A 24,280-nucleotide genomic window follows, 5' to 3' on the forward strand; every position below is an offset into this window, starting at 1 on the left:
TGCATTTGTGATAGATTCAACAAGAATCTAGTATCAAAATGATATGAAGAATGTTTACCACTCAAAAACAGAAAGAAAAACCACCCACCTCAAAAACTGTACAAAGAACAATGATGAACATTTTCAATACACATACACACAGACAACAAACACATGAAGAAAAATGTTCAGCATCATTGTTTTATTAGAAAAATGCAAGCAGATGGATGGATATAATGAACCTTTAAAAAGTCAGTTAATAAGCAATGGCAAGTAAAAACATCAGAATCTATACAGTGCTGGTAGAAATGTAAAGCAGTATAGCCACCATTCAAAATAGGCTGGCACTTTCTCCAAAAGTTAATTACTATAGGTGGTGGTTTGATTCAGGTGTCCCCCATAAACTTAAGTGTTGTGAATGCTAGATTCCCAGCTATGGAAATTTGGGAATTAACGCCTCATGGAGGCAGTGTTTTGTTAGGGGCGGGCTTTTGGGTGTTCTAGCCAGTTTCCCCTTGTCAGTGTTTGGCACACTCTCCTGTTCCTGTTGTCTACCGTATATGGGCTAGGGGTGATATCACCCTCTGCTCATGCCATCGTTTTCCCCACCATAATGGAACTTCCCCTTGAGTCTATATGCCAAAACAAACCTTTTTTCCCACAAGCTGCTCTTGGTTGGGTGATTTCTGCCAGCAGTGCGAACCTGACTAAAACACCGTAATTTCAAAGAATTACCATACAATCCCACTTGTACTTATATCCTCAAGAAAACTGAAAATAGGTACTTAAACATATGTACATACATTTTCACAGAAATACTATTTATAATAGTCAATAAGGTGAGCCAGGTGTGATGGCGCACACCTTTAATCCCAGCACTTGGGAGGCAGAGGTAAGAAGATCGCCATTAGTTCAAGGCTACCCTGAGACTACATAGTGAATTCCAGTTCAGCCTGTGCTAGAGTGTGAGCCTACCTCAAAAAACAAAAGACAAACAGAAAAGAAAAAGGTGGAAATAACCTAACTGTGGTAGTTTGATATGTCCTCCATAGACTCAGGTGTTTTTATTAAAGCTTGAAACTTGGTTCTCCAGGCCCCTAGCAAAAGGAAGTGTTACTGGGGGCAGATCCTGGGGTCCAGCAGATCTGACTTCCATCCCCAAGGTAAGCTAAGAGCTTTGAGCTCTGGTTGGGCTCCTGCTTGCTGCAGGTTCAAGCTTGCTGTTTTTTTTTTCTGGGGTGGCAGGGAGGCGAGGGTTGTTTGGGGGATTTTTTGGTTCTTATGCTGGTGCTAGTTTTGCTTGCTAGTTTTTCTCTTGACCTCGATGTACGGAAGCAGTGTCTTTTACCATTGATCAAACTTCCCCCTTGGATCTGTAAGCCTGAAAAAAAAAAAAAAAAACCCTCCCATAAACTATGTCTGGTTTGGATGGCCATCCCCACAAGAAGCTGACTACAACACTGAACTTGGCAGATGAGTGCCTAAACACATTGTTTACATACAGTCAAATTTTTTAGACATTAAAAGGAATACACTTATGAGTATATGGATGTACCCTAAAAACATTATATGAAAGAACTCAAACCAAAGCTCTTATATTCATAGTTCCACTAACATGAAATGCACAGAACACATAAATCCAGAGACAGAAAGCAGACTGGTACTTTTAAATGGCTAGATAAGAGCAGGGATACTGGGATAGAAGATGTAAGGAGTTCTTGCTCAAAGGTTAACATAAGAATTTTCCCAGAACGTACAAATACTTTCAGCAAATGAAAAAGGAAACGATATACAACCCAAAAGAAAAACTGTCATAGCTGGGCACACATCATCCCATTATACACTCAGAAGGATGAATCAAAAGTATTCCTTGATTCCAAACATGAATGCCATAGTGGGATACTATTTCAAATACAAAGGCGAGAGGAAAGGGGAGAGGGAGACTGAAGGGGGAAGTAATGAACAAGCATCACAGAGAACAGAAAAATTTACCTCAAAGTTAAATCTTTAGTTGAAATAAGAAAATGTTAAGATTTGACAAGGGAAATAGTGAGTGCACTAACATTCACTAATACCTGATGATTCTTTAAGTTTCTAACATTTAAAAATAAGAATGGGGGGATGGAGAGATGGGTTAGCAGTTAATGTGCTTGCCTATGAAGCTTAGGGACACAGGTTTGATTCCCTAGGACACATATAAGCCAGATGCACAAGGTGGCACATGCTTCTAGAGTTTATTTGCAGTAGCTGGAGGCCCTGGCATGCCCATTTTCTCTGTCTCTCTCTCTGTCTCTGTCTTCCCCCTTCCTCTCTCAAATAAATATTATAGATAATATATATGTATAATATATATTATATATAATATTTTTTAAAACAAGAATGGGGTTGGAGAAATGGCTTAGTGGTTAAGACCTGCAAAGCCTAAAGACCCAGGTTCAATTCCTCTGTACCCATGTAAGCCAGATACATGAGGTGACACACACATCTGGAGTTCATTTGGAGTGGCTGGAGGCCCTGGCACACCTATTCTCTCCTTCTTCCCTCTCCCCCACCTTCTCTCTGTCTTTTTCTGTCCCTGCCTTCCTCCCTCCCTCAAAACAGTAAATAAAAAATAGAATGAAATAAAGGATGATATAGAAGGCTTAACCTATGAAAATCAAAGCACAATATTATAAAACTATAAATATGTATTAGGAATAATTAGAAAGATACACAGAGGCTACTATAAAAATTCAATCTCTATATTTATTGCCATATATTATTTACTTAGCTAATTCCCTATTGAGAGATATTTGGATCATTTACGTATGTCATGGTATAGCTTCAGGGGACATTCTTCAACATTGTGATACAAGGGTTTCCTAAAGATAATTTCTTAAACTTACTAAATCAAAGAATATTCATTTTAAGTTAGCATAACTAAACTATTCTTCACAAATGTTCTATTAATTTACATTTACACTAAGAGTTCACATAACAGACGGTTGCTCATGTTACCTTACCTTAAAGGGTTACCAATATTTGTAAGTACAGGAAAAAAATCTAGTTCAGAAAAGGTGTTTTTTATGACATCACAAAAATAATTCATATTTATTACATGTAATAATGGACACAAATAAATGCATATAATCATCATATCACATTCTTCCCTGCTACCAAGGAATGGAAAAAATATGTATGCACATAATTACACAAGTAAATGTACACATATATCCATATACAGCTATATGTTTATGTGCTTATAGCTATAAAGTTTTAAATATGTAAAATGAAGATTTATGCCAATATTTGCTAATAATTAAGCAATAATTAGCAATATATGCTAAGTTTCTAATCAAAGCCTCAAAATTACTTACCCCTTTATCTGGTTAATCCAGTACCTTTGTCAAAATACATGTTAATCATAAGATGCATAGTAGAAAAAACAAATCTGTGAAAATAAAAAGCAATGACTTACCTGAACATTCAAAAAATGACAGTCTATAGCAGAACTTTACACTGATGAAAGGAATTTAACTTCCAAGATTCTTAAGAATGATGTTAAGCTGGGTGTGGTAGCAAACACTTTCAGCACTTGGGAGGCAGAGGTAGGATTGCTGTGAGTTTGAGTCTACCCTGAGAGTACATAGTGAATTCTAGCACAGCCTAGGCTTAGAGCAAGACCCTACCTTGAAAACAACAACAACAAAAAAAGAATGATATTAAGAACTGAATTTTAAATCTGAATTTCATTAATGTCCACTGACAAAAATCAATCTTCTATAATGCTGTCCAAGAAACTTCAATCTTAGTATATGATATGGCAATCCTAAGCACTCAAGTACACATGCTTTAATGGTAGCATCAACACCACTAAGAAGCCAAGGGAGCAGCGTAAGAAGGAGGCTGACTGTACAAATCTCAAGAATGCTAAGACAAAACAATATTCTGCGCTGTTCATTATCATCTACAAATTATCAAATTTCCCTTAAAATTTATTTCATAGAACAGAGTCAGTGGCATCTCTTAATACTGAGGGTAGAAAACCACAGTCAAACCAAGAAGAAATATGCTTTGAGAGTAAACGCCTCTAAAGGAACTGAGGACTCAATTCTCAAGAACTTTGTTTTCCACAAAATCTACTCTAACATCTTATATAACAAATAAAAAGTAATGATCAATAACAGAACTCAAAAAAACAGCACCTAGCCAGGTGTGGTGGCATGCACCTTTAATCCCAGCACTTGGGGTGGCAGGAGGATCGCTGTAAATTCTAGGCTACCCTGAGACTACATAGTGAATTCTAGGTCAGCATGAGCTAGAGTGAGACCCTGCCTTGGGGAGAGGGGGCAGCACTTAGGGCTGAAGAGCTGGCTTACCAATTAAGGCACTTGTCTACAAAGCCAATGGACCCAGAACACATGTAAGCCAGATGCACAAGGTAGCACATGCATCTGGAGTTCATTGGTAGCAGCTAGAGGCCGTGGTGTGCCCTTTCTCTCTCTATCTGCCTCTTTCTCTCAAATAAATAAGTTTAAAAAAATTTAAAAACAGCACCTAGAAAGTTCTGTAAATATACTATACTTTTATACTAAGGAGAAAAAAATTTCACTTATTTTCATATTTAAATTAATAGATTATAAATTTGTCATTTTAAATGATTTAAAAATTTTAAGTACAAAAATGACACTAAATTTTACTTAATAGAATATATTAATCTTCACAGTATTTATGCTATATGAAGTAGATCACCACACACTTGTCACTTTACTAGTTGATAAATATTACTTATATTTGGTATGCAAGAGCAGAAATATAATTCAATCAGGTCGTTTCAGAAATAAGTACATCAAGACACAGAAGAGTTAGACCAGTTAACTTAATATAGTTCATCAACAAAGGACAAAGCGGAAATGAACCCTCATTTCTTATCTTTGAACCCAATGTCGTTTTAAAAGGAGAAAGTTTTAAACAGTCTTAAGAGAAAACTGAGTATTCAGTGGTATTTTAAACATAAATTGATCCTGAACCACATAACATTTCAAAATGTCAACACAAAGAATGTGTGTGTGTATGGGTGCACAGGAGCCACAGCATGCAACAAGGACAACTCTGCGGGTGTTGGTCTCCTTTCGTGCTGTTTGAAACAGGGCCTCTCTTGTAGTTTTGCCACTATGAACACCCATCTAGCTGCCACCTAAGCTTCAGGATTCTCTTGAATTTCCTCTCACTGCCGTAGGCACACTAGGATTGCAGTCATATGTGCCACTTGCAGCCAGCTTTACATGGGTTCTAAGGATCCGAATTCCAGTCATCAGGCTTGCTAAGTCATCTCCCACCTCCAGAATGCCTTTTTGTTGGGGGAAGGAGGTACGTGTATGTGTGTGTATATTCTGGTAGGTACATGTGGGGGGTGCATGTACATATGTGTGCATGTATGTGTGGAAGCCAAAAGACAACCTCAAGTGTTACCCTCAGAAATGCCATCCATTTCCTTTGAGACAGGATCTCTCCCACTGACCTGGAGCTCACCAATTAGGGTAGACTAGCTAGTCAGCAAGCTCCAATGATACACCTGTCTTTGCCTCCCCAGTGCACACACAAGGTGTTTACATGATTTTGAAGACTGAGCTCAGATCCTGTTGCTTGAAAACAAATACTTTACCAACTGAGCTATCTTTCCAATCCCCAAAGAAGTCCTTTTAAAAGATTTCCTTTATGACAACTTCTAAAACCCAAGCAGAGTATTTCCAAGATAGATTTTATTTCAACTATGTTCTGGTAAAAATTCAATGGCAGTCCAAATAAACTTTTCTAACAAAATTTACACAATTAGGGAAAACAAAGATAGCAAAATGGGGCTGGAGAGATGGCTTAGCGGTTAAGTGCTTGCCTGTGATGCCTACGGACCCCAGTTCGAGGCTCGATTCCCCAGGACCCACGTTAGCCAGATGCACAAGGGGACACATGCGTCTGGAGTTCGGTTGCAGTGGCTGGAAGCCTTGGGGCACCCATTCTCTCTCTCCCTCCCACTTTTTCTCTCTGTCTGTCACTCTCAAATAAATAAACAAAAAAAATTTTTTTTAACAATAGCAAAATGATCAAAATATTTTTAAAAAGAAATATATAGTGTCAGTCTAAAACATACTAAAATTTTCAAACAAGGAACAAAATTTTTTCCCAATTAAAAAAAAAAAAAACACACATTAACTTGCTGGGGAAATGGTTCAAGGTTCATGCAAGCTAAGAACCTGATTTTAGTTCAGTTCCCAACACCACTGTAAAAAGCCTGGCACCAGGGCAGAGACTGAATCCATGATGTGTAGCTTCAGTGAGAAACCCTACCTCAAACCATGAGTTGTGGTCATTCCAAGGCAGCTGGGGAAAGGACAAACCAGCAAAAGATGGCAAAAGAAACATATGAGAGCCAAGATCCATCAGTAAGACAAGTAGGTAGCTAACTGCCCACTATGAGACTTGCCAGCTCCGCCACACCGCCAGGAGAAATTGCAGAGGCAGCAGCAACATGAACACTACTCTTATGGCTAGCCTGACAACCAATTCAGCTTCAGGCTGATGGTGACAGTTATCAACCAAAACTATCTAAGCAGAAATCCAGAGGCTACAGAGAACTCCATACTAAATCAGACTGCTAAGAGGTCTGCCATGGCTCAGGGAACATTGCAAAAGAGGGGACAGAAAGACTGTAAGAGCCACAGAGTGGGTAGGAATACCCTGAGGCATGGTCTCCCTGCTTCCTCTCAGGGATGGACTGAGGCCTCTTCATGACCCCACAGTGAATACCTTAACCACCTGAGGAGGACCCCTGTGTAACGGGAGCCAGGGCAAGGGCTATAAGCATACACATATAATAAAATTTTTAAAAATGCATTGGGGGTCAGGGAAATGGCTCAGTGGTTACAGGTGATTGCTTGCAACACCTTGACTTGAGGTTCAGTTCCCTAGTACTCACATAAAGCCAGATGCACAGTGTGGCACATGCACTTGGACTAGTTTGTAGTAGCAGGTGGCCCTAGCACATCCATCTCTACCTCTTTCTTTTTTATTCCTCTCTCTCCCTCTCAAGTAAAAAACATTAAAATAAAAAATGTGAGCTGGAGAGATGGCTTAGCAGTTAAGGCACTGGCATGCAAAGCCTAAAGACCCATGTTTGATTCCCCCAGTACCCATGTAAGTCATATGCACAAGGTGGCGCATTGAGTTTGTTTGCAGTGGCTAGCGGCCCTGGAGCACCTGTATTCTCTTCTCTCTCCCAACTGTCTCTATTTCCCTCTCAAATAAATAAATTAGATTACATTAAAAATAAAAATAGCTGGGCATGGTGGCACATACCTTTAATCCCAACACTCGAGAGGCAGAGCTAGGAGGATTGCCTGTGAGTTCAAGGCCACCCTGAGACTACAGAGGGAATTTCAAGTCAACCTGAGGTAGAGTGAGACCCTACCTCAAAAACAAACAAACAAACAAAAAGAAAACCCAGCTAGGTATTTAGCTCAGTGAAAGAGCACCTGCCTAGTATGTATAAGGCCCTGGGTTCAATGCCTAGCAGAAGCAGTAGGGAGAGATAAAATAAAAAAAAAACATTAATTAATGTTTATCATACAGTATTGATTTAGCATCTGTGTAGGAAATTTTTTTTTTAATATTTTTTGTTCATTTTTTGTTTATTTATTTGAGAGCAACAGACACAGAGAGAAAGACAGATAGAGGGAGAGAGAGAGAATGGGCACGCCAGGGCTTCCAGCCACTGCAAACAAACTCCAGACACGTGCGCCCCCTTGTGCATCTGGCTAATGTGGGACCTGGGGAACTGAGCCTCGAACCGGGGTCCATAGGCTTCATAGGCGAGTGCTTAACCGCTAAGCCATTTCTCCAGCCCTGTGTAGGAAATTTTTAATCTTTAATCATGATCTAAATTTTACAGTAGTCATGTGTAAAAAAAGATTAACAATCAACCTCTTTAGAGATCAGATGAGAAAACTAAAAATTAAATACATGAAAACACTCATCACACATCTGTTTCCTTTTATTCCTAAAGAGGGAGAATATGAGTGCAAGGCTAAAATAGTTTAGATACATTTACAAGAATAAGTTTATATATAATATATATATATATAATAAGTTTCTAGAATAAGTTTATATATAATATTATATATATATTATATATATATAAAAAATAAGTCTCTAGGTAGGGCCAATGAAATTATTTCTAATCTGATTTGTTTTAACAATAGCCCTTTATTAAAACAGTATCATTGTCACAGCATGGCATCATGCCTCCAGCTTTCCCATCTTCTCTCTAAGCCCATCCTTACATACAGATTCCTGGCTTCTCTTGTGGAATCTGTTACCTTGCCATGGACAACATTTATTCAAAAGAAACTTTCTTTTGTTAAGGATTGAATGTACTTTTAGCACTGGAAATACAAAAAGAAACTATAACCATTTGCCCTTAAAGACTGGATGTTCTGGGCTGGAGAGATGGCTTAGCGGTTAAGCGCTTGCCTATGAAGCCTAAGGACCCCGGTTCAAGGCTCGGTTCCCCAGGTCCCACATTAGCCAGATGCACAAGGGGGCGCACGCGTCTGGAGTTTGTTTGCAGTGGCTGGAAGCCCTGGCACACCCATTCTCTCTCTCTCCCTCCATCTGTCTTTCTCTCTATGTCTGTCGCTCTCAAATAAATAAATAAAAAATGAACAAAAAAAATTTTTTAAATAAAGACTGGATGTTCTTTTGGGCCAGATAAGAAAGCAAATTATTATAAAATCCTTTAAATATGTCATCATAGATAATACAAAAGATTGACAATTTTAAAGAAAAAACCACCTAATGGCAGGAGATAAATGTAACAAGAACTCTGAGGATTAAAAAAATTCACTTTTTGAAAAATAGCACATAAAAATGTCTTTAATTATTTCAAGCACAGTACAGGTTTACAATAAATAATCATGATAGAAAATAAAATCTTATTTGCATAAGCAAACAGATAATGTACCATGAGCAGTACTCTCTGTTAATGAAAGACTGCTATGCTTTCAAATTTTTCAAGGAATTTTTTGAGGTCTGTCAATCTGCTTGGGGATTTTCCTGTCCTACATTTCTTCTTCTCCCTCCTCAGCTGTACATTTACCAGGTGATGGGAATTTTTCTGCACCATTGTAATGAAGAATGTCTATTATATACACAATCCACAGGTGACCTAAATAATGCTACATGGTATACGACTATCATTTAAGCAACAGTGTCACAGTTAAAGAGTCACTTATTTTTTAAGTCAGCTAATTACTTTTTTCTCTATCCATTATAAGGTATGTTGAAACTGTAGGTGACTTGAAGCATTTCTTATAAGTAGTTAGATTTAATTTCAATCTAACATTGTCTGACTTTTGGAGCAAGCAAAAAATGAGTCTGTTCATCATTAAGACTTTCTTACCGTTCTTAAAAAAACTTTTTGTCTGTGTGTGTGCATGCATGTGTGTGCACACACGTGTGCATGCTATGGTGTGCATGTGGAAATCAGGACAACCTCAATGTATCCTGTCCTCTCTTTCTACCTTTTTTCAGGGTCTCTGCAAAGGAATGTCAGTTTGACTAGCCTATGAGCTTCAGATTCTCCTAGCTCTACCTCCCATTGTCACAGGATCACAGACAGATGAGCCACTTTGTGTCTGGCTTTACAAAGGTGCTAGAGAATCTAACTAGGGTCAGCAGGCTTTGTACATAAGAGCCTTTAACCACTGAGACAATCTGCCTTGTCCTTCTGTGTTGTTTGTTTGAGGCAGGTTCTGGACTGTATTCACGTATTGTATAGATTCTATTATTCTTAGGGGGGCACATAAAGTACTAAATCCATTTCCTTTGCTAGTTAAGTGTTGGCATCAATTTTTAAAGTTTGCAAAATTGTAAAAAAAGAGATAGTACTTTTAAATTACTTATTTATGGAAGATATATAATTTACATAAATCAATGCTAATTTTTAGAAGACATATTCTAAAATGTTTGAGTTTAATGTTTTAATAACAAAGTCCAAGAGAAATATTGTTGAGGGAACTAAGCACTTCACTGCCAAAGAATTCTTATGAAATCCAAAGGGGCTGAACGGGAATAGCTCAATGATACTTGCTATGCAAGCAAGTACCTGAGTCTGGATCCCTGACACATAAAAGCTGGGCGTGGTGGGCATGCCCTAGGAGGTGGAGACAGGAGTACCCACTGGGCTTGCTGGCTAGCTAGTCTAGCCAAATTGGTAAGGAAGTCACACAACAATGGCCTCTGGCCTCCACATAATACACAGACCCACAAAGAAACCTAACAGAAATTTTATAAAAGCTATTATACCTTTTAGACTAAATAAGTAAACTAATGTTTGTACAAAGTCAAACATTTAACTAAAACCAGTATACACTACTCACCTATAACAGAAATGTGTTATCTCCAGTAATATCCAACATAAAAATAAAAGGCATGCTGACAGGGCTGGGCAGAACTTGGAAGGATGATAGGAGTATTGGTATACGTTTGAGGTCAGCCTGGAGTATAAAGTAAGACCCTACCTCAAAAAAAAAAGGGGGACTAAAGAGATGGCTCCACAGTCAAAGGTGCTTGCTTACAACGACTGACAGCCTGGGTTCAATTCCCTAGTATCCACATAAAGCCAGATGTACAAAGTGGTGCATGCATTTGGAGTTCGTTTGGAGCAGGCAGTAGTCCTGGCACGCCCATTCACATTCTCTGGCTCTACAAGCAAATAAATAAATTCATTAGTTCATTATGGAACTAAAACTACCTTAAGCCTGAAAAGGAAAAAAAAAAAAAAAAAAAAAGCTTGTTAAAAAGCAGGGAGTGGTGGTACATTCCCCTTTAATTCCAGCATTCCAGAGGCAGAGGTAGGAGGGTCGCAGTGAGTTCAAGGCCACCCTAAGACTACAAAGTGTATTCCAGGCCAGCCTGGGCTAGAGTGAGACCCTACCTAGAAAAACAAACAAAAAAGCTCTAAAAGAACAAGGCAGGCTGGAGAACTGCAATCCAAGGTAATCTATTACTGTGAGCCCCTGTTTACAAAAAAGTTAGATATTCAAAATAAACATACACTGGCAACAAATAAACATTTCCACTTCTAAGGGGAGATTAGGAAGATAGGAAAGATCAGGTCAAAACAGATTGAAGCTGACTAAGCAAGGCAAACACCAAATCCTGTTACTCCACATTCAGCATCTGAGGCTTTTGGTGGCATATCTGGGCTCACTCATGCTCAGCCTCACTGACATTCTCAAGACATGTGCAGAACACAGCCAGATTCTTTGCCAGAAGGGCCAATACTGCATGACATAGGCCATCTTCAGCATTTCTCAGAGTTGATGTCCAACAGTCTATGGGTGAGGAGTTGAATTGTTACAGTTTAGAGTAATGTGTTTGTGAGGTAATTTGACAGGGAGTTGATTTGTCATGGTTAATTTTGTCAATCTGATTAGATTAATAAATACCTAGAGTATTAATGATTTATGAGGCACATATTTAGGTAGGCCTCTGAGAGTTTCCAGAGAGGTTTAACTGAGGAAGAAAACCCACCCTTAAGATGTGCAGCCATACCATGGGCTGGGGCTGAACACAAAGGGGAAAGGAAAAAGCCAACTGAGACCTGGCATCATCCTTTTTCTGCTTCTTGCTCTACATCATAGGCCAAGTCTCTAAGTACTATACCAGCCCAACCATGATGGGCTGTATTCCTCTGAACTGTTGTTGCAGTCAACTTTGCATTGCTGGCAGAAACTACCCAACCAAGAGCACCTTGTAGCGGGGAAAAAAAACAAAAAACAAAAAACTTATTTTGGATTATACTCAAGGGGAAGCTCCATAATGGCAAGGGGAAATGATGGCATGAGCAGAGAGTGGACATCACCTCCTGGCCAACAACAAATGTACCACAGCAACAGGACAGTGTGCCAAACATTGGCATGGGGAAACTGGCTATAACACTATAAGCCCGCCCTCAACAATGCACTGCCTCCAGGAGGCATTAATGCCCAAATCTCCATCAGCTGGGAACCTAGCATTCAGAACACCTAAGTTTATGAGGGACATCTGAATCAAACCACCACAACTGTGGACCAAAATGAACCCTTTGGCCCTTAAGATGCTTCCTGTCTAATATTTGGTTACAGTAAAGAGAAAAGAAACTAATACCATGCACTAAAAAGAAAAACTAAAAAAGAAAAACCTTTAATTCCAGCACTTGGGAGGCAGAGGTAGGAGGATTGCTGTGAGTTCGAGGCCACCCTGAGACTACATAATAAATTCCAGGTAAGCCTGAGCTAGAGTGAGACCCTACCTCAAAAACAAAACAAGAGGGCTGGAGAAATGGCTTAACGGTTAAGCACTTGCCTGTGAAGCCTAAGGACCCCCATTCGAGGCTCAACTCCCCAAGACCCACATTCGCCAGATGCACAGGGGGCGCACACGTCTGGAGTTCATTTGCAGTGGCTGGAGGCCCTGGCGCGCCCACTCTCTCTTTCTGTCTGTCTGCCTCTTTCTCTCTCTGTCTGTTGCTCTCAAATAAATAAACAGAAAAAAAAAATTAAAAAAAATTAAACAAGAAAGAAAGAAAGAGAGAGAAAGGAAGGAAGGAAGACTGAATCATAAGCAAAATAAATAAACAGTCAATCATGACCTGAGTAAAGAATTTGAGAACTGTTACTAAAGCACTGCAATCTGGGCCACATCTAAAGTGCCATCGGTGGTCTTTTAACTAGTCGTTACCATGATGGTCAGTGCAGGTTTAGTCATTATGCCTAGTACAACATCATATAGCTAATGAGTAAAGCCAAGATTGAAACCTAAATCCTTCTTACTCCAAAGCCTTTTTTTGGAGAACACTACCTGACCCTCAAGTTTTCAATTCAGACTAACATCATCACCTTGACCGGAGGATAACTTATAGCTGTTCAAGTAAGTGTTTTAAACACACGCATGTGTATACACACACACACACACACACACACACTCTCACCTTATTTACATAATGCCATTATATAAGCAAATGTTGGTTTCCAAATGTAAGAAATTGATTTATACATTTTAACTATTATAAGTTACAATGATACTTTATGTAATTCAATGTACCTTGTAACATTAGTGCATATTAGAATGAATTCCTGTGTGTGATCATTTAAAATCACAAATACTAAAAATAACCATTACCAATATGATAAGCTATGTACATTTTATGAAATGTTATGCTATTGCCACCTTAAATGCTTTTACAGATACTGAAAACACTGGTTTGTAAAAAATTAATAGAAAGCAACATAATAGATTTCCTCATGAAAATATACTAAATGCACATAATGTCCATTATATAAGTGAAGGCATTAACTAAATACAACCTAAACTTCTTATTGATTACTTCCATGCAAACCAGAAACCCAGGAGTTACCTTGGACCCTCTCCTCCTACCACAGCCCCATTTTCAGCCAAACACACTTTCTATAAAACTTAATTCATCCTTTTTCACGTCTTTTCAAAAAAATTCTTTTTTCCCCTATTGCCACTATCCTGAGTCAATATCTGTGTCTTAGACCCACCTACCTCCTTACAAAAATGATTTTAACTCAAAATGATGATGTTCCCTTGCTTCAGTGACTTCCCACAGGATGCTCTGTGAAGACCAAAATAGTTACAAACTCCAGCATCCTGCCCAGGGTTGCCAACTCAGCTACAGAAAACTTAAATGTTACTTTATATCCCTCAAAGTGGTGGCTACTGCTCCACATTCCAACTAAATGTTACCATCTAGAAACACACACTTGAGTGTTGTATCTTCAGATTTGTTAAAGGTAAATCAGAAATCCAGGCTTTTATGTGAAATTTCCTAATTTGTGAAGACTAGCAATTAATTCAAACTTCTGTACTTAAGGCTAAATCTGATCTCTCAACTATTTTCTTTACCTGGCCCCAAAATACTTTATATTAAACATTTCTCAGGTATTCAATGACACCAAACTTTTTTACCCTAGAGCTCCACCTGCCTTCTACTTGACCTCTTCCCCCCCTCTTCCCATCCACTACTTCATCTAACCCTCTTTTTTTATTGTTTCTGTGCCATTGTTTCCTCCAGTAAATCTTCCTAGTCTCAATATGCCATGTTACATCATGCCAGTGTGAGCTCTGAGTATAACTTCCTAACATGTAGTACACGTCAAGACCAAGATTTCCCACTGAATGCTCATTACCCCTCTGGCTGGGTGTCTCCAGATTAACAGGATCTGACACAGTATACATTTGTTACTACTAATAGTTTAGTTATAAGATGTGTCTTTGACAATGAGATTCTGGTATACTTCTAAAATATTACTCAAACGGTACCCAACTGTTCAAAACAATAAGATTTTAAAGCAGATCCAAAATTAGAACACTACAATTCTAATTACTAACACTGATTGATAATGGGTGAGATGCTATGAAGTACGTTTACTGCTTTCCATGTATTCTCATTCAGTACAACCTATAAAGTGGATGCCACTGTCATACAGAAGCAACTTGTGGAAAGTTTAAAAATTTGCTCAAAATGAGCCAGGCATGTTGGCGCATGCACCTGCGAGGCAGAGGTAGGAGGACTGCAGTGAGTTCTGAGGCCACCCTGAAACTACATAGTGAATTCCAGGTCAGCCTGGGCTAAAGAGAAACCCTACCTTGAAAAAAACCAACAAACAACCAACCAAAATGTTCAAAATGACATGCAATAAGCAGCTAACTATAATGACTGCCTACAGAGTCACCACCACATGACTATACTAAATAATGCACTAACAAAGAAACAATAAGCCAGTAAGTTTTTCCTAAGCACTTTCAATAAGAAATAGAGATCATAATTACTTATCATTATTTATTATTACAAAATAAAATTAATATTACTTATCAAAAAGAGGTTCTTCATCCCTGTCTGATGCCCTTATATGTGTGCCCAGAAACACACACAACACCCAAGATAAATTGTCAATCTTTATCATGTGTGTTTATAAATACCCAAATAGGAATGTTTAGTACCAAGTAATTCTATAAAATGTTTCCTGAGTTATTTTTAAATAAATATTTACAAGTTAATTTGCTGTTTTATGTTTCCACATTTTAAATTTACATTAATCTAAAATGTATTTCCTAAAGTCAGGCATGGTGGCTCACACCTGTAATACAGGCACATAGGAGACTGAGGCAGGAATATCATCAATAGTTCAAAGCCAACCTGGGCTGCAAAGTGAGTTCCAGATCAGCCTGAGCTAGAGTGTGAGACCCTGTATTTCCTTGTTCAAAAAAATAGACTGTTTTCAGGTATTAGTAACCAACAACAAATACTGAGCAAAGAAAATACAAACTGATATAACCACAGAAGTATATACAGAGATAACACATCTTTCACTACTTGAACTCTTACAATATGAATTTTCATCTTTTAAAGTCAGTAACCAAATAGACTATAAATTTTCATATATCTCTTGCTGCCCAGACTCTCTTTATCCCAAATTATGGGTTAGCTCACTAACAACCTCTTAGCTATGAGAATTCTATAACCAATCTTTTACTTTAAACTCAAGAAGACTCAGGAGCCTGGGGGGGCTGGGAGATAATGGGTAACATAAATATATACACACGTATATTCAGTGTTTAAGAATTCGTATTTTCGCCAGGCATGGTGGCACACACTTTTAATCCCAGCACTCTGGGAGGCAGAGGTAGGAGGATCGCCGTGAGTTCGAGGCCACCCTGGGACTCCACAGTGAATTCCAGATCAGCCCAGGCTAGAGTGAGACCCTACCTCGAAAAACCAAAAATAGTAATAATAAAAAAAATTTTTAAAAGAATTTGTATTTTCAATATTTAAGTAGATTTTTAAATTGTAAAACAAAATGTGCATACTTGTTTTTTTCAATGTTATATTTTAAAAATCAACGGAGAATTTCTCTAACTTCCCTAAATGTAAGCTTTTTTTGTATTTATTTTTCTTGGTTTTTTGAGGTAGGGTCACACTCTAGCCCAGGCTGACCTGGAACTCCCTCTGTAGTAGACTGGCTTCTTAACTCACAGTCATCCCCCTACCTCTGCCTCTCGAGTGCTGGGATTAAAGGCATGTGTCACTATACCAAGCAAATGTAAACTTCTTTTAAAAATATTTTTATTAGCCAGGCGTGGTGGCACATGTCTTTTCAAAACGCTCATACTTGATTAATACTTAAAACTACCAGTTTTAGTAAACCAGACATGGTGCCACATGCCTTCAATCCCAGCACTCTGGAGGCAGAGGTAGGAGGATCACCTTCAGTTCGAGGTCACCTAGAGACTATATAGTGAATTCCAGGTCAGCCTGAGCTAGAGTGAGATCCCCCACCCGTGGGAGGGGGAGGGGGAACGGAGGAAACGGACTATCACTTTCATAGGAGTTCTACCAGCCAGAAGAAACCAGAGCTCAAATATGTAAGTCTTCATATACTTAAAAGTTATCTTATGAAATAGAGAAAGAGGTCTGGGAAAAGAAAATTGCTTTGCAAACTCTCATTTTGAGGAAAAATATATGATTTTAAAAGACTGTAACCACAGCTTCCAATTTACTGTAATTTAGCTATACTGTATTCTCCTAGGGCTCAGATCATTTTGGGAATCTGAAAGAATGTAATATTGCTTAACTAACCAAATTGTAATCGTTCAAGACTGATATAATCCATCTCTTAGTTTAAAAGAAAAAGACCAAAGCAAAAGTAAACTATAAAAAACGTAATTCTTATCCATCAAAATTTCCTTAAGACTGTACCTTTAACTTAACTGATTCCATATGGAGCACCAAAATACATACAATTTCCTGAAAATAACAAACTATACTCTGTATATTGTGCCCAAGTTTGGCATTCAAAAACCTTAAGATTAACTATTTTAATTACAAGGCAAGAATGGGAACCCTTAGAGAACAAAGTCCTGAGAGCTGTCAAGATTCAAGGGCTTCACATGGCCGCACAATAACCAAAAGCAACACGTTCTTGACAGACAGGCTATCAGTTTCTCCACGTTCAAATCCCACAACTCCACTCCAAGGTGTCCACATCACACAGCTCTGAACACACGTTTCTCCTATGAGAAACAAGGCTGGAGTTGAGGTGGGATCTAGCAGTTCTTCCAGTCCATGGTTCTACTCAGCCAGTTGGGAACTAACAATTGATAAGTCTTAAATTTTACTGCAAAGAACCAAAAGAAAAAAGAAAAAAAAAAGAGAGAAGAGTAGAGAAACGGAATAAAAGAAAAATGGAAGCAATTAACTGTACCTTGATCGGTCAAATGTTCAAATGTTAATATCAGAATTTCTAAACTAAACGAACCTGTGCCTGTGTTCATCGGGTCCGTGGATCAGGAAGACGCCAGCGTTTTTAGCCCCTTTGCCCGCATCTACGTGGGGAATCAACACATCTTCTAAGCCCAGATCAAAGCGTTTGTGTTTTGAGGAGTCTGGAAGGAAGAAGAATGCCCCAAAACACAGGGTGATGAAGGCACTAAGAATGAGGAGAAGGATAAACTTCTCAGAAAGTCTCAAGGTAGCCCTGTGATGCGGGAAGGAGGGCGGCCCCAGGTTCAGCGGGGGTATCCTCCGGCCAGACAGCGGCAGCAGCGCGGGGGTCGTCATCGTGCAGGCTCCCGGACGCACTTCAGAAAGTTCTCATCTCACAGCAAATGTACGAAACCTTGGCAAAAAATGGATGAACTCGATTCTCCTGTCGACGACTGTGCTTTATTTGTACAGGAGGGCACCTCTCTCACCCACTCCGAATGCATCCAGAAACCCGGGTGACCTCTCAGACCATCGCAGGTTGAGGTCCAGCGGTATCTTCTGGCCACCTGGCGCTCGGCTCCCGGCGGCGGCGGGCTGTCTTCATGGCTGGGAGGGGACCGGGCGGGCCCCAAGGCCGCCGAGCTGCAAGGTGGGCTCTCCCTTTCCTGCGCGCCGGCCGGCGCTCCACGGCGCTCTTCCGCCCACACGGCGGCCCGCGCGGTCCCGGGCGGAGAAGCTTCACTCAACCTCCGGCGACGCCCGTCTGCGGGCTCCTCGCCTCCGCGGCCGAAGATCTGCGGGCCTCCGCCGAGGCGGCGGCGCCGGCGAGTGGCTGGCAGGAAGCAACGGCCGCGCGCCCACCGCCGCCGCGCACACGCGGGCTCCGGCCGAAGGGCGGCCGCGTCCCAAGCGCCTCAGCCCGGGCGCCGCGCCGCACGGCCGCCGGCGAGCGGAACTTCCTCCTTCCGCGGCCACTGAGCGGCCCCGGCGGGTGCGCGGGGGAGGGAGCGAGCGAGGGCCGCCCCGCCCGCTCCTCCGCCTCCAACGCCCGCTCGGCCTCGGCTCAGCGAGCCCCGGCGCCCGCCGCCCGGGCCAGGCCGCCGCACGCCCCGCCGCGCCCCAGCCGCGAGGGAGGCAGCGCGGCCGCGGCCCTCGCTCCCCGAGCCCGGGGCCAACGCCGGCTCATGCCTCGTTGCGCCCGGGGGCGGCCGCGCCTCGGGCCGGCGGAGGTCGGCTCCGGCTCCCCGCGCCCGGCCTCGGCCCGCACGGGCCCCTCCCGCTGCCTCCGGTGGCGCCGCGGCCCGCGGAGCGCTGCGGGGCCGACACCCGTCGGACGACGCCGGGAGCCGCGGGGGCGACGGGGCGCGGGCCGGCCTGCAGCCCCGACTCGCGAGTGGGCGTCCCCGGGCGGCGGACGGTGAGGTGCGCGCGCACGCTCCCGGCCCCGCCGCCGCCCCTCCCCCGCCGGGCCGGCGCTCGGGCCTCGCCGCCGCGGGCTTCCGCCATCCGCGGCCCGCGCCCGGGGGAGACTCGGCCGCCCTGCGCGCTGGACTCGGCGGCCCGGGCCCCGGCCTGCCCCGCCTGCGGGTGGCTTGGCTGAAGCTGGCTCCGGCGCTGGGAAGGAAGACCTGTCCTCCCCGAGAGGCGGCCCGGGCTTCAACGACAGAGACCTCTGAGCCCGACTGGGCGCCCCGAGCTCGAGTCACGAGGGAGCCCCAGGCCCGGCCTGTGTTAAAGTAAGATGGCAGCCTGGCCTCCTGGGGTTCTCTGAGGAGTCCGGTGACACGCCAGGACTGGCGGCTCCTCGTGGTTCGGTCTCTCGGCTTCGCTTTGCTCAGCACACTGCCCAATAGGTGGACGAATGAGGAAATACAAAAAGACAGTATTGTTTCAATTCAGGCTTAAGAACATTGTGAGTCAATTCTCACCCATAATAGTGTAAAGAACGAGATTGTGATTAAGTTCAAGAAATTTCTTCGCATCCAGTTTACTTTTTTTATTTTAGTATGTAGTGCCATTCCCTGTACACAGCTTTACTGATGGCTGGTAATTGGAGAGGTGGCCCTTCAATGGCAGGGGTATGGAGGCAGCCTTAGATTAAGAATCCAGCAAAGAAAGCTTCAAGTTCATTAGAATAGTTCGTATCTACATTCCAAACTGCAAGATTTCTAGAAGCTCTGCATACCTAACTTCCTACCACATAACAAAAGAATCATTGTCAATGACCCTTACAACATGAAATCCAATGTGAGATTTGTGCTGGACCCTTGTGAATGGAAACACCTGCTTTCCTAATAATATCTTTAAGTTCTTAATAGTGATACTCATTTTGGTTTCCTACTGTTGAGGCCATTAATTCCCATGAGACATTCAAGGGAAATAGATACCACTCAATGAAATAGCAAGTTGTATAAATTTTTAAAAGTATTACTTAGACCGACACCAAATTGTTAACCACAAAGAAGAGCCATCATGAGACCTGTCATAACCTAGTTGGCAAGTGTGGCATCAGCAGGTGTATCCCTACAATTGGTGGCAGTGTTAGACCTGCCTCTTCCTCTTTCATGGCCTTGCAGTTATCCAAAGACAGTCTGGTGCTGACATCAGTTATTTTGTGACTCTTACGACAGCATCCAAACTGTTACTCATTGTTTTCCTTCTCCACCCCTTCTTCCCGGCTCTACCCTAGAAAGAAAACAAAGTTTTAAAACAATCTAATTTTTTAAAAGATATCTTGTGCATTCATTCATTATGATTACAGATATATAAAATATGCATAGAAATGCAGTGAAAGGAAATAAATTTTTAAACATTTATTTGACACAGACAATGGGTGTACCAGGGCCTCTAGCCACTGCAAACAAACTCCAGACATATGTGCCACCTTGTACATCTGGCTTGTACGTGGGTATTAGGGAATCAAACCTGGGTCCTTTGGCTTTGCAGCACTCACCTTGACCACTAAGCCATCTCTCCAGTCCAGAAAGGGAATATTTGGAAAAGATCATAGCTGTTTGGACATTGTTCTAACACATGATTTGCCCCATGTGTTCTCTGTTACATTTATAATTAAATTAAAAATGTATAAAGAAACCAGCACTTGAGAAAGTTAAGGTCAGATTTCAGTAGGTGAGCTCAGTCATATTAAGGTGAACAGACTGATTAAGTAGAGGAAGGTGGCAGAAAGCAGAGTGTGTGTGTATAGCAAAGAAGAATTTCATTCCAGAAGTCTAAAAAAAAAATTTCATTTATCAAGGTTTTGATTAAAGGTGTAGAAAACGTCCCAAAGTAGCAGATAAAGTGGTGATTTTTCCTTTTACAAGCCAATATTAATTCATTAGAATTTTAAGATGTAAGAATTGTTAAATTTTCAACAACAACAAAAAAAAAAAATCCTGCATATTTGTAGGACCGCTCTGGAAGTTACTTGAGTCTTTTATCTTAGGTTGACTCATTATTAAAACAATTTTAGCTGGGTATAGGCATGGTGACACACACCTTTTATCCTAGCACTTGGGAGACAGAGGTAAGAGGATTGCCATGAGCTTGAGGCCAGCCTGAAATTACATAGTGAATTCCAGGTCATCCTGAGCTACAGTGAGACCCTACCTTGAAAAACCAAAAAGTAAAACAAGTTTTAACTTTAATGGAAGGTTTCTGAATCAATTGCTGATCTAAGCAAGATACATACATGTGTGTGTGTGTGTGTATCTAGTATACACACATCATGCACAAATTACATAAAATCTACCTTGCTTTTAATAAAACTGAAGTCATGCCAGAGGGAGCAGGGGAAAGCTAGTATGCAAAAACCAGTTTTAGATTCCTTCATCATTTCAACTGGTTTCCAAACTGTCCAAGGAAGATGTTAGAGGAGAAATGACCAGACAGAATCACCAAATGTGTAGGGAAATGGTCAGGCCCTGGCCCTACGTCTTCCATGCTTGTTTGCCTCTCTAAAGCATTTTCCTCAAAGTTCAGGAATAATGTGTAGTTCAGCAATGTATGAACTTCCATCAGCTCCATGAAAGTCATCAAAGCCAAAACTTGGGTTGTCTGTCTGAGGTAACGTGTAAGCCTCATTTATTTGTAAAAGATAGATTCACTGAGGAGCTACGTGTGACAAATCCTCTAGTAAATTCCCATAGATGTGGTAATAAGTCAGAATCATCATGCTCAGTGAGCTTGCAGTTGTGTGGGAAAATAGGAGAACACTGACAATTACAAGACTGGAAATAATGCTGTGAGAGTAGAATGCCAAGGGTTTATAAGAACAGTGACTGAGCACTCAAGAGAGAAGAGGTAGATGGGAAGTAGGTCAAGGAAAGTTCCTGGATTAAGGATTGGAGCTGAGTCTTCAATTAAGTAGAAGAGAGAGTGTGTTATATTCCAGCTCAGATCTGCAGCAGCTTTTTTTTGCCACTTACTCAGAACCCTTCCTGCTTTTTCCTACTTTTTCAATAAAGAGCTGTGTAGCTCCAATCCCTACCCCCATACTCTTGAATAATGCTGTTACCTACATTACCAGTCAAATGGATTCAGTTGACTACTGGTTATCATAAACACGTATCTGTAATCAGAAACGTTTAGGTGATAGCCTTGCTTTCACAAATAGCACTCTGTTATTTCAAGCAAATGTTTTTACTTCTCAATACACTGATAAAAGGGAGCTATTCAAACATATGGATTATGGGCAGTACTACACAAGTTGTTAAAACACACCCATTTCAAGCCAACCTTCACCCCCTCATTTATAGACCACATGATAACTTTTTGCCCTTTTTCATGGGTCTGTTTACGGGTCAAATGACTTCTGTTCTCATCAGGTTGATACAAATTAATAGGTTACTTAACGGTTATGTCATTTGTGTGACCAAGAGAAAAGTGTTCTTCCCCCAGATTTAGTCTGTGGGTCTTGACTGAAACGCCTGTATAGAAGCCAAGCAGAGCAGAGATCTAGAAGAGTAAGTGTCCATATGCCCCATCTGAGTGCTTGGATCGGGACCTGGAGGCTGTCATATGTCCAAAGGTGCCAAAAATTCATTTTCTTGTCCCCATAAGCAAGGCATGTAGTGGCTACTGCAGTCATGCTAAATGTGCTGAGGCATAACTCTCACTGGCAGCAGAATTTGGTGTCCCATGGAACCCTAATTTTCTAGGCATGCAAAATATAAGAGTTAGGGCCTATATTCATAAATCAAAAGAAAGCTTGGACAGCCAGGCAATGTATGGCCAGGTCAAAGTCCCTGCAAGCAGCTCTTGACAGTTACATGTGAAGCTGTGAAAATCATAACGTATGGAAGACTCCAAAAAGTCAGAGGTGCTTGCAATGTGGCCTGACTCCTAAGAATTTGCAAGCATTAGAACTAGCTCCAGAGTGCCATGTGGACTGACACCAGTAAAGCCACAGGAATGGGGCTGCCATGCTCGGCAATATTCACATCCCACCATGTTTGCCCTGGGTGGATGGATGGGGAGGTGTGGTGTTTGTCTTTCCATGTTTCTTGCTGTTTTCCTATCCCACCCTTTGGAATTGTAATTTTTACACTGTGCCATTACATCTTGGAAGTATGCACCTTGTTTTATGTGTGTGTGCATGTGTGTTAAATATGTGTATACATGTTCATGCATGGGTGGATGCATGTGCCAGAGGCCAATGTCATCCTCATGTCATTCCACAGGTACCCAGTCCACCTGTTTTTGAGACAGCATCTCTCAGTAAGCTGTATCTTATCAGTTAGGCTAGGCTAACTGTCCAGCAAATTTCAGAGCTCCACCTGTCTCTGCCTACCTCTCTAGAACTGAGATTACAGATGTACACCACCACACCTAGCACTTACATGGGTACTGTGGCCTGAATTCAGATCCTTCTGCTTATGAGGCCAGCACTGACTGGGATATCCTAGCAGCCCCTTGTTTGGGTTTGGTATTTATAAGGGATCACAGCTGAGGAGACTTGCAACTTTGACTTTTGAGTAATCCAGGAATGGTTAAGAATTTCAGGACTCTTGGAGATGGACTATATTTTGCGTTGTGAGTGGACATGGACTTTTGGAAGACAAAGGCAAGATGTCTCCCAATAGCCCACGTTTTAAAGATTTATATCTCAGCTCATAGCACTATGGGAGGAGATAGAGACTTTGAGAATAGGGCCTAGTGAGAGATACTTGGGTCATTAGGAAACTGAAGGACAGCTTGTACCAGGGACATAAGCAGGTTGGACAATACAAAACATCTCTCTCCTTGGACAATCGGTGGGAGAAGACCCTAAATAAAAAGGCTGAACAGAAGTGACAGAAGTATCCTGACTCCAATAACCTTAACAGACAGCATTCTTTATAAATCCTGTGTTAAAGTTACTTTGTCTATTCTGTGCATCTAGCTTGAAAATGATTCATTGATTTATATATTCATACATTAAATGTTACTGAGCACCTACTCTGGTGCCCTTGTATGTTGGAGGCATCAAAGGTAACTAAAATATGAGAGGCAGATACCTATGATGAAAAAGCATAGCTGCTGATACTGCAGAAGTTTGGGCCAAATTTTGTCTCTACCATTTCTTAAGTTTCTTCATCCATGAGATTAAAAAATTACAAGCCTGATTGGGTTGTTATGAGGATTAAATAAGTACAATGCTCCTCTATAGTTGGATTTAATAAACATTAACTACTGTTTTATTAGAAGTGCTAGGACTTAGCTGGAAAAAAAGAAGTGGGAAGAGCCTTTGAAAAGACTCAAAGGAGAAAGCACTCAACACTATCAGGGGAACTTTCTTTTTTTATTAGAGTACTGGTTTTGGCTTTTAAAACCATATTACTGGGGCTGAAGAAATGGCTTAGCAGCTAAAGTTCTTGTCTGCAAAGCCTAAGGACCCAGGTTCAATTCCCCAGGACCCATGAAAACCAGAGACACAAGATGACACATGCTTCTGGCATTTGTTTGCAGTGGCTGGAAGCTCTGGTACACCCATTCTCTCTCTTTCCTTTCAACCCC

At 41.3% G+C, this 24,280-nt stretch overlaps 1 protein-coding gene across 1 annotated transcript in view; it reads right to left on the bottom strand.

Annotated features, from left to right (window-relative positions):
* The window catches only part of Man1a2 (mannosidase alpha class 1A member 2), a 183,784-nt gene extending 165,904 nt beyond the window's left edge, over positions 1 to 17,880 (bottom strand). Inside the window, exon 1 of the mRNA XM_004667515.3 lies at positions 17,337 to 17,880. Within this exon, the coding sequence (XP_004667572.1) occupies positions 17,337 to 17,638 (302 nt within the window). The 5' untranslated portion in view covers positions 17,639 to 17,880. The remainder of the gene's footprint in view (positions 1 to 17,336) is intronic.
* Between the last annotated feature and the right edge of the window lie 6,400 nt (positions 17,881 to 24,280).

The sequence above is a fragment of the Jaculus jaculus genome, chromosome 19 (assembly GCF_020740685.1).
Source record: "Jaculus jaculus isolate mJacJac1 chromosome 19, mJacJac1.mat.Y.cur, whole genome shotgun sequence".
Classification (NCBI taxonomy): Eukaryota; Metazoa; Chordata; class Mammalia; order Rodentia; family Dipodidae; genus Jaculus; species Jaculus jaculus.